Source organism: Helianthus annuus, chromosome 5, assembly GCF_002127325.2.
Source record: "Helianthus annuus cultivar XRQ/B chromosome 5, HanXRQr2.0-SUNRISE, whole genome shotgun sequence".
Taxonomy (NCBI): Eukaryota; Viridiplantae; Streptophyta; class Magnoliopsida; order Asterales; family Asteraceae; genus Helianthus; species Helianthus annuus.
The window spans coordinates 103578599-103588988 of record NC_035437.2 but is presented as its reverse complement, the minus strand read 5'-3'; the positions used below and the strand labels follow the sequence as shown (position 1 = coordinate 103588988).

The window sequence follows — 10390 nt, the reverse complement described above, 5'->3', positions numbered from 1 at the left end:
CAAAGCCCTCCACCAAGCCAGGGCCTCGCCCTTAAATGATTGTGACACATATTTCACCACATCCCTTTCTGCACAGCCGCTGATGTCCACCACGGTGTCCATCTCGTCAAGCCACGTCATACAATCGACCGCTCCTTTCTCCCCAGTGAAGTCTCGGGGTTTACAAGACACAAAGTACTTGTAGGTGCAGCCCCTGGCACGAGACGCATCAGTATATACCCTTTCTTTACGGACACTGTTTTCATTGGACGAGTGATTATCATCGTCCTTTTTAGGCTTGGACAACGGTTTGCTGTGGGATTTTGAGTGGGTTTTCGGCTTTGAGGGTGGTTTGGATATAGTTCGGCTCCGAGATTCAGTATATTCTTCATATTGTCGATCCAGAGCTGCCTTGACAGCGTTATCGACAAGAGCTTTTAATTGAGCGCCCGTCAAATTAACTTGGGCGTTATCGTATTCGTCTTCATTCGAGTGGCTATTTTCTCCACTAGGATCAGCCATGGTAACTTGAATCTGTTACAGAAGATAACGAAATTTTTATTTAGGAGTTTATTATGGAATTGTCTTTTATGGCAATTCATTAACCATGGTAACAGAGACCATATCTGGTTAATTTGTTACTCACTTTTATTTAGGATTTGAACATACTTATCCTAATTACAAATAATATTGTTAGTGGCATAAAAGCCTAGTCACGAGGACGTTTTTATAATATTAGCCGAGATTACAGAGAATCAAGGTATGAAGGTTTGAACCGTAGTCCTTTTACCCTTCCTGACAGGGAGTCATAGACTACCACTGTCTTTTGTCTTATATGACAATCATTATGGCCCGTAGGCACTACATCACTAATGGATGCTTAATAATTCGGCCCGTAGGCTCTACATCACTAATGGATGTTTAATACCTGATCATCTTTATTGATGATTTAACCCATGATTTATTATATCATTAATTTGGGCCTTGGAATCCTTAAAAGGATTCTTATATAAGAATGACACGTGCGATTTTAACGAATCACATCTGCCACGAACTTTAACATGATTACAGAGGTTAACTGGAATTCTGAATCTTTTAATCAGGTCTTACCATCTTGGCTGGGTCCAAAAAGACACCTGGCTAGGTTTCACTCTTAAGATTCTTTACTTAGGCAGATTTAAATTTAAAAGGAATGATTTTGATTTATTTCATATATAGTAATAACAAAAATGAAATTATAAGATAACATTCCATAAACTTCAAATACGATTACACGCTGCCCTAAACGGGACTTTTAATTAAATAAGTACCTACGCAGAGGTTTGTAGAAAAACAAGTCCACGCAGGGACCAACACAAGATAGATGTCCGCACAGGGACTATAAAGATAAGTCCACGTAGGGACTGAATACGATAAATGTCCACGCAGGGACTAAATTGAAAATACAACATTACATAAGGAGACTAATGGTCTCGTTTCTTCCTTCCCTTTAGTAGGTTTGCTAAGCCCTTGAGAAATCCGCGATTACTCTTGCGTTCTTGTTCGAAGTCTCGTTCCACACGGTTTAAACGGACCTTTGCTCGTGCTTGGCTCGTTTACAAACCGAACCGAGCGGAGCAGCTCATTTAAAACCGAGCCTCAAATAAAGCGAGCATTTTCCGAGCAGTAAATATTTCGAGCGAGCGTCGAGCGAAGTTCGAGCGATTTGGACAACCGTGTCGCCCGATTTAAATTTGATAAGAGAGATAGTGACAATATTGGGTCTCAAGTTTTTATTCTTTTAAAAACAAGCCATTTCATTACATAAAGCGATGATCATGTTGCAACGAAGAATGATGTTGAGAGCAGAGATGATCGACTTAAGGTAACGGCATGAAACATTGAGACGATGAGCAGACTGTCATTTATCGGTTTAGGATTTAACTTTTAGATTTGATATTAATTTTTTCTTTGGCATGATTGGAATAGTACGTACAGGCATAGTTACAAATTTGTATATAGTGGATCAAAATCTAATATATAGAACTATAAATTTAATTTATATTTAAGTATATATGTATGTGTGTATATATATAGGTGTGTGTATACATGTATAATTTATATTTGAGTATATATGGGGTAAGGATAGTGTACATTAATTCAGAAGTGTGAGAAGTGTATTATAACACTATATATAATACTATATAACATCATATAAACACCGTATAACACTATGTAACACCATATAACACCATATAACACTATGTAACACTATATAACATTATATAACAAATATAACACTATACATCTATCATAGACATGCTATCAGACAAAATATAGTGTTATATATGTTATATAATGTTATATAGTGTTACATATAGTGTTATATAATGTTATATAGTGGTGTTACATAGTGTTATATGGTGTTACATAGTGTTATACAGTGTTTATATGATGTTATATAGTGTTATATATAGTGTTATAATACACTTCTCACACTTCTGGATTAATGTACAGGATCCTCTACCTATATGTGTATATGTATACTAATTAAAAATAATAATTCGAGCCGAGCGGCCCTTTGCTCATGCTTGGCTTGTTTACAAACCGAATCAAGCAGAGCGGCTCATTTACAACCGAGCGTCAAATCGAACTTGCATTCTTCGAGCAATTTCTGAACGAGTGTCGAGCGACAAGCGACAAGCAACGAGCGGTTTGAACGGCCCTAATTACAACCCTAATGACCACACCAGTGAGTCAGTTGCCACAAAAATACTACAAGATGCATGGTCCAATAAATTGCTGGAGGCCCACCTGACCCAATGCAAAATAATTTTAGACAAACACCACAAATCCATCAGAACATTCAAAGGCTTCAACTGCAAGCATGTCCTTGTAACAGTCGTTATAAAAGATACATATATAAAGACAAAAAAATGTGGCTCACAGTGAAAGAAGCAAAATTCAAGTATAGAACGAAATTGTTTGTCAAGGTAAATTGCTGTATGATGGCTATTTGCATGATTACAAAAGCACAAGCCATGTATCGGGTCATCGTCCTGTGAGATTATAGTATCGAATGATATCTAGCATAAGTTGTTTTGAGGCAAATTCATATGTATATGCATACATCTAAAGTTCAGGGTTTCATATATATCTAATTAAATTTCATGATATCATATACTTGCACGTTCAAAAATACCAAAAACATACTATTTACCCAGTTCATAGTAAATAAAACAAAATCAGTCACTCATAACACCCCATGTCATAGAATAAATAAAAGGGAATATTATGTGCTAGGATGGTTCATGGTAAACATGTTGCTTCCCAAAGTAACTGATTTTTATTTTATTTACAATGAGATGGATAAATATGATATGTTGAGTGTTTTGAACGGTTAACTATTAGATTATGAAATTTAGAAGAATATATATGAAAGTCTGAACTTTTAGAAGGATATATACATGAAATTTGTTCTATGTTGTTTACGTGGTGAAAAGAAGGTAAACGAGACCCTTCAAATACTCGACTATTTCTGATCCGCCAAGCTTGGAACTTCCATAAACACGGTCGACAAAGGTTATTGGAACCTAAATGAGTCATAAAAAGTCAACATTAATAATTGACATGAAAACTAATTGAGCAGGTCTGATTCGATAATCAAGAGTATATACTCTATATACCAAATACATAACTGGTAAATAGTATTTAACTAAATATCATACCGCTAACTATCATATCAATAAAGGGAAATTTTTTAAAAAGATGTGATGAGAAGTCTCATTTAGTTCAGACACAATGATTGGGCCAATAATAAGAAATGGAGGAAAATTAAAGTGCTACAACGGAGGGTGGGCAGGAAAGGTTCTGATCAAAATGGCTACTCTCATAGTTGTGAATGGCGAATAGCGATAATAGCGGGCGGCTCTTTTATAAATAGCGATACACTAGAAAAAAATTTAAAAATTTTTATATGTATATTACATCAAAGTACCCTAGTATATATGCTAATTTACATGTATACTAAACTAAAACCTAAAATCTAGCTATTTTATAGCTAAATTTATTGCTATGTATATTTAAAAAAAATTAAGGTGTCGCTATTCTCGCTATCCATTACTACAACCATAATAGCGACACTACATTGCTTCGCTATATAGCGTGCTATAGAGATCGCTGCAATCGCTATTGACAGCTATGGGTACTCTTGATACGGGTCGGGTCAGGATGATCCAAAACACTTTCCTCCAAAATTATTAGATTTCGACAAACAAGTTTATTATGAAACTACATTATTTCAATGATAGTCTGATTTTTTTAATATAACTTAGCAGGCTTTATACACCAAAAATACAGATTAGACGACTTTCAACATGTTTGCCAGAAGTCCAATGGTGGACCTAGAAATTATTTTCTGGGGGTGCGAACAAGGGGTTTAATCAAAATTTCAAGGGATGCGATCGGGATTTTAGCCTATAAAATTTTATTTTAAGGGGTGCGCCCGCCCACCCAAGCTCGAACTTAGGCCAGAACGTGTGGGTCAGGTGTGTTCAGGTTGAACTGGTAATTTTGGTATGACTTTGTCCAAAAGTCTTAGATTTCATACAAGTAATTAGTGTGTCCTATATGATTACAAAAACCAGATTTAATAATAATCTAGATTTTAAAGGCAACAGTATTAATATTTTATACACGTTAAAAACGTTTGAGTTATAGTAATACATAAATCATGGTACCTCTTCGATATGATATCCTTTTCTTGAAGCTCGGACAATCATCTCCATTTGAAAAACATATCCTTTGCTCACGCAAGAGCTTATAATGTCTTCAAGCACAGATTTTTTGTAAAGACTGTCATACAAGAATATAAATATCTGTAAAAATAAGGAAAACACATAGGTATAATGTATGTGGAGGCCATCTAAGAATTCAACTTTGTTTCATAGTTGACTAGTTTTAATATACGGGTGGCCTCCATATAGTATTACAAAATAATAATAATACAATACTAACACGGGTGGCCTTAATGGAAAGTAGTTTGAATTGGGTGACTTAGATAAAAAGTTGACATACTGACATCTACATACATTATTTCTAATAGGGTAAATTACAGTTTTCGTCCTTTATTTTTATATCAAATTGCAGTGGATAGCCTTTAACTTTAATAATTACAGTCACAATCCTTTATTTGGAAAACTCATCACACCCTACGTTCTTTAGCTCTAACCTGGTTAAAAAATTCAGTTAGTTCTGATCAGTCAATGGCACTTTAGTCTTTACCAACTTAATTAGAGAAAAAATTAAAACCTAATTCTAAAAACCCATTACATCTCTTACATTTTTTCATTCTTTCCCTTTCCCTAATTTTAAAAACTCAACAATAATCCACAGATCACAAGCTATTGGTGACACTTCAATTTACAAAACATAAAACCAGATAATCAAAAGTAGCCCATTTTACAATCAAACACACAAAGGGAATATAAATGATTTAAGGTTGGTAGTGGTCGTCTCAGGATGAACCGCTCAGATAATGGGCTGCAGCCTCCTTATCATTATCATGGGCAAATAATGCTTCAGTAACACTATTGGCTTCAAATCCTATTTCTCGCAACACCGTGTAGCCATTCACAAATTCCCTAACCTATAAAATTATAACAAAACCATAATATCCTTTGTCAGCCACACAAGATCTCATCATACATTCACCAACATAACAGCTGTCAATTTCTACTCGTATACCTAAAAACGGGTTCATCAGCAAACGGCCAGATGGAGGCAGTGGTGTGGTGGTTAGATCACGAGCTAGATGGAGGCGGCAGTGTGGCGGATATGGTGGTGGTGATAGGGGTGGGGGTTGGTTAGAGAGAGAGATGGGTTGGAGAGAGGGGGTGGTTATGGTGGTGGTGGTGATGGTAAAGAAGAAAGGGAAAGGGAAAGGGAAAAAATGAAAAATGTAAGAGTGCAGTGTTTTTAAAATTATGTTTTAATTTTTTCTCTAATTAAGTTGGTAGAAAGACTAAATTGCCCTTGACTGATTAGACCTAACTGAAAATTTTAACCAGGTTAGAGCTAAAGGACGTAGGATGTGAAATAAAGGATTGTGACTGTAATTATTCAAGTTAAAGGCTATCCACTGCAATTCGATACAAACATAAAGGACGAAAACTGTAATTTACCTTTTCTAATAAGTAAAAAAAGATAGAAAAATGCTAATCTAAGATTATGTACCGGAACGAGCCCGTCAAATCGGATACACCGGGCCAAAGAAGTGTATGTGCAAGAACATTCGCCCCTCTACTTGTCAATTTGCGCATCAGGGTCCAGCCATGAACACCTCCACCTCTTACATACCGGGTCCCAGTAACAATATCAGCACCCGTTTCCACTTGTTTCCTGAATTTAAGAAATCTTCATTAGTAGTAGTGTTGGCAATTTCGTCACACATTAACTTATGAAAGGATTTAATTGGGTTATGTTTTTACTCTTCAGGGGAAAAGGGTGACATAACAAAATAGTTTAAAGGGAAACTCGTCAAATGAATAAAAAAAGTTAAACATCAAGATTGGGTGGAATTTTCTTACTTTATAAAGTGTGGGAGGTACTTTGGCTGTGTAGACAAACATAAGAAAAAAGTTAATAAAATGTAGAGTTAAATGCTTGGTTGGTCCCTGTGGTTTGCAGCAATTGCAGACTTGGTCCTAATGGTTTACTAATTACATACTTGGTCCCAGTGGTTGTACTTTTTGAACTCGGGTGGTCCTTAACACTAACCTTTGTTAAATTTTTCAGTTAAGTATTTGTGAAATGACTAAATTATCCCTAAACATTAAAAAAAAATTATAAAGATGACCAATCCTTATCTTCTTCTTCATCTCTCTCTGAAACTCACCATCACCACTTCCACCTTCAACCCACCACCTCCACCTTCGACCCACCACCACCATCTCCACTTTCAAGCCATCACCTCCACCGTCACTATTGTTAACAGTAAATCCCAAATTTCAAAGCAAATTATAGTCCGATCTGATGTGATCAAGAATTCAAAATATTGAAAAAGGATTAATATACTCAAAATAGTAAGAATTACCTCACCAATAGCAGATCCGGTGAGTAACTGAGGCTCCGTTGAAGCTGAACTCACGATGCGATGTTGGTGTTGAAAGCGACGGTCCGTACGCCGGCGGAGATTGCGGAGTTGATTGAGATACGGTTGGATTTGAAAACCGATCCGGTGAAAGAAGCAGATGCGGCAGCCATGAGCACACCTTTTATTTGTTCAAATTGTGTGCTCTTTGTTAAGTGGATGAGATTGAATGGTTGCTTTAGAAGTGTTGACAGTGGAGGTGGAGGAGGTGTTGGTGGTGGGTTGAAGGTGGAGGAGGAAGTGGTGGTGGTGGTGGGTTAGAGAGGGTTGGGGGAGAAGAACTGAAGAAGATGAGGGGCTGGCTATATTGTTTTAGTTTTTTATTTTTTATTTTTTAATATTTAAGGACAATTTAGTCATTTCATAAATACTTAACTGGAAAATTTAACAAAGGTTAGTGTTAAGGACCACCCGAGTTCAAAAATTACAACCACTGGGACCAAGTATGTAATTAGTAAACCCTTAGGACCAAGTCTGCAATTTTCGCAAACCACAGGGACCAACCAAGCATTTAACTCTAAAATGTATATGAAATTATGAATAACTATAAGATGGATTCTCCTTGTAGCATTCCATTGTGTAATAATTTTTCCATAATTTAAGAAAAACTGGCAATTACACTTACATGGTGTGACAGATCAGCATCCATGATAACAACAAAATTTCCTGAAGCGTGCTTCAGACCATGAATGTAAGCAGTCCCTGGTCAAAGAAAGATTGACTTAATTCATTAATATAACTTAAAATTTCAAATAGAAAAATATAAAGAGGTACGGTACCTAATCCAAGCTTCTTGGGTCTAGCTCTTAGTAGCTGCATTAAAAAATTAACGATATGATATTGTGAATCATGATCATCTCAAGAATTAATGTTTTCTTTGTTAGTTCGGTGAAACAAGTTGTTATACATAGCTGATTACATTTTACTTGCTATGAAACGGGTAAATATGGTATTATATATGAAATTTTGAACTTTTAAAAGCGTAGATATGAAATTGAGTTAAATAATAACTGTACAACATACAATGCGGTCATCTCCATAGACTTGCTGCAACTGTTTGACAATATCTTGAGTTCCATCAGGACTACCATCATCCACGATTATTATTTCAAAGTCAACATCTCTAACAAGACAACAACCATGTCAATGAACTTAAAGACATCCACAGCTATTCTACAACACACTAAAGAAAGAAGAGTAAGGGGCTGTTTGGCAACTTCTGAATGGGTAGTGCTGAACCAGTAAGAGGTCTGAACCATTAAATACTAAACCAGTAAGAGGTCTGAACCATTAAGAGCTACTATAATGCTTAACCATTCAGAGGCAAATGTTTGACCAATCCAGATAAGAGGTCTTAACCATTCAGACTCAGTATAATGCTTAACCATTCAGAGACAAATGTCTGAATCATTCATACATCTGCTCGCGAAACAAATAGTTTGAACCATTAAGTGTTGAACCAGTAAGAGGTCTGAACTCTGAACCATTAAGAGCTAAACAAACAGCCCCTAATTGTATATTTGCTCTTCAACATCCTCAAACGAGCATGGCAATTTGATCATAAAACTAAATGCACTGCATGCTCAGTCGCCCATCAACTAGCAATCATGATTTAGCAATGGAAAGATGGTTTAATTATCACTTTAACTTGAGCATTTTTTCAATCACAAGCTTGAGTCGAAAAAAAATTTCTCGGCCACATACACATCAATTACAACACTTGTTTCAAATTTTAATCAAACTAACTAGAAGTAGCAATTTCGAACCGTTACAGGTCAAACGGATGAACCAATTCGAGTATGTAACTGACAGAAAGTGCAAGATCAAGATGATGACATTTCTTCCGGTTTGACTTTACTAGAATTCACAAGATCAGCATGATCCATAATAATCAGCCATATGTTTACCTAGAAATATCATAGATTTATAAGAGCAAAAAGTAAAAAATCATGTACTCATGTAAATTGTGATAATTCTAGGGCAGACTTGATCTAGAACAATGTAAACAGCTACATACACAGATCCAACAGTAAGCAACCACATTAAAATTGGAGTAATTGTTAGAATGAGTTGATATGAGTAATGAATTGAAAAGAATGTTACGGTATATGCTTGAAGACGAGGAAGACGATGAGAGCGATGTTGAGGCGTTCGTTGTAAGTTGGGACGATTATGCTATACTTGTTCGCCATTTGCAGATCAAAAACCCTAATACTCGATTTCAAATTTGAGATACAGAAGAAGAAGAAGAAGAAGAAGAAGAAGAAGGTGTTTTTCTGGTACCAGAAACGTAACCCGTTTGGGATTTGAAGGAACTTGCAAGTCAAGATTCAAAAGTCCAGCCAACATTAGGTGCATACACTCGAGTACAAAGGGTGCGTACCCTTTGTGGGCAGGGGAGTGGATTTCAGACCAGACCCGATACGAACCTAACATGAAATTTATGAGTTTAGATTTAGTCTAAACGAGTTTGGGTCAGTTTTAGATTGAACATATGAACCCGTTTAGCTAAATGGGCCAGGTTCAGATCACCCCGGTCAGGTTGTCGGGTTCGGGTCAACCCAATTGACCTATTTAACCCCTTTTTATTATATTATATTTTTTACAATATGTTTTTGTCATAAATTAATTGTATGTGTATTTTGTGACATATTTATAACTTAAAAGGAGAAATTCATGTAACATTTTATAGGGAAAAAATCAAATAGGAAGTTAATTTTCGCTAGGAAGGATAGGAAGCCATACGATTATGACATGTGGCAAATTTTAAAATAAAGAGAGAGGGTATTTTAGTCAATCCAACTCTTCTTCTTCCTTTTTCAAAACCCAATAAATTCAAAAACCCACCATTTTCAAAACCCACCATCTTCAACTATTTCTTCACTTTCTATCTCAATAATCACTACATTATAGTGCATATTTTCATCACCAATCAATGATCCAGAACCCGATCAACGTGTTCTTCAGCTTTTTTTGAAGAAAACCCAGTTTAATTTCATAAAAAAATCTCGTTTTTTCTGATGATTTTGGAGATAATCACTCGATTCGTTCGATTCCAGCGTTGATAAGTGTTTCTATCATTCAAATTTTGTCAATTGATGAAGAAATCGGCTTCGATCCATGTAAGAAATTCTTTAATTTCATTTTCATGATCTGGGTTTTTTATTTAGTCATTGCGTTTTACGATCTTTGCGGGGGTCCGGGGGCGGCAGCCCCCGGTAGCGGGGTCCCAGGGGCGGCAGCCCCTGGCGGGGTCCAAGGGGCAGAGCCCCTGGCTCATTT

General features: G+C 36.2%; 1 protein-coding gene across 1 annotated transcript; it reads right to left on the bottom strand.

The window, feature by feature from the left end:
* Window positions 1-2809: 2809 nt before the first annotated feature.
* Window positions 2810-9465, bottom strand: LOC110940874 (dolichol-phosphate mannosyltransferase subunit 1). Its single transcript, XM_022182447.2, has 8 exons — window positions 9212-9465; window positions 8132-8231; window positions 7888-7921; window positions 7734-7810; window positions 6546-6571; window positions 6193-6357; window positions 4698-4812; window positions 2810-3551 (listed from the first exon to the last, which is right to left on the bottom strand). Exons 1-8 carry the CDS (start codon window positions 9298-9300, stop codon window positions 3447-3449), a joined length of 711 nt encoding a protein of 236 aa, XP_022038139.1. The 5' UTR covers window positions 9301-9465; the 3' UTR covers window positions 2810-3446.
* Window positions 9466-10390: the final 925 nt, after the last annotated feature.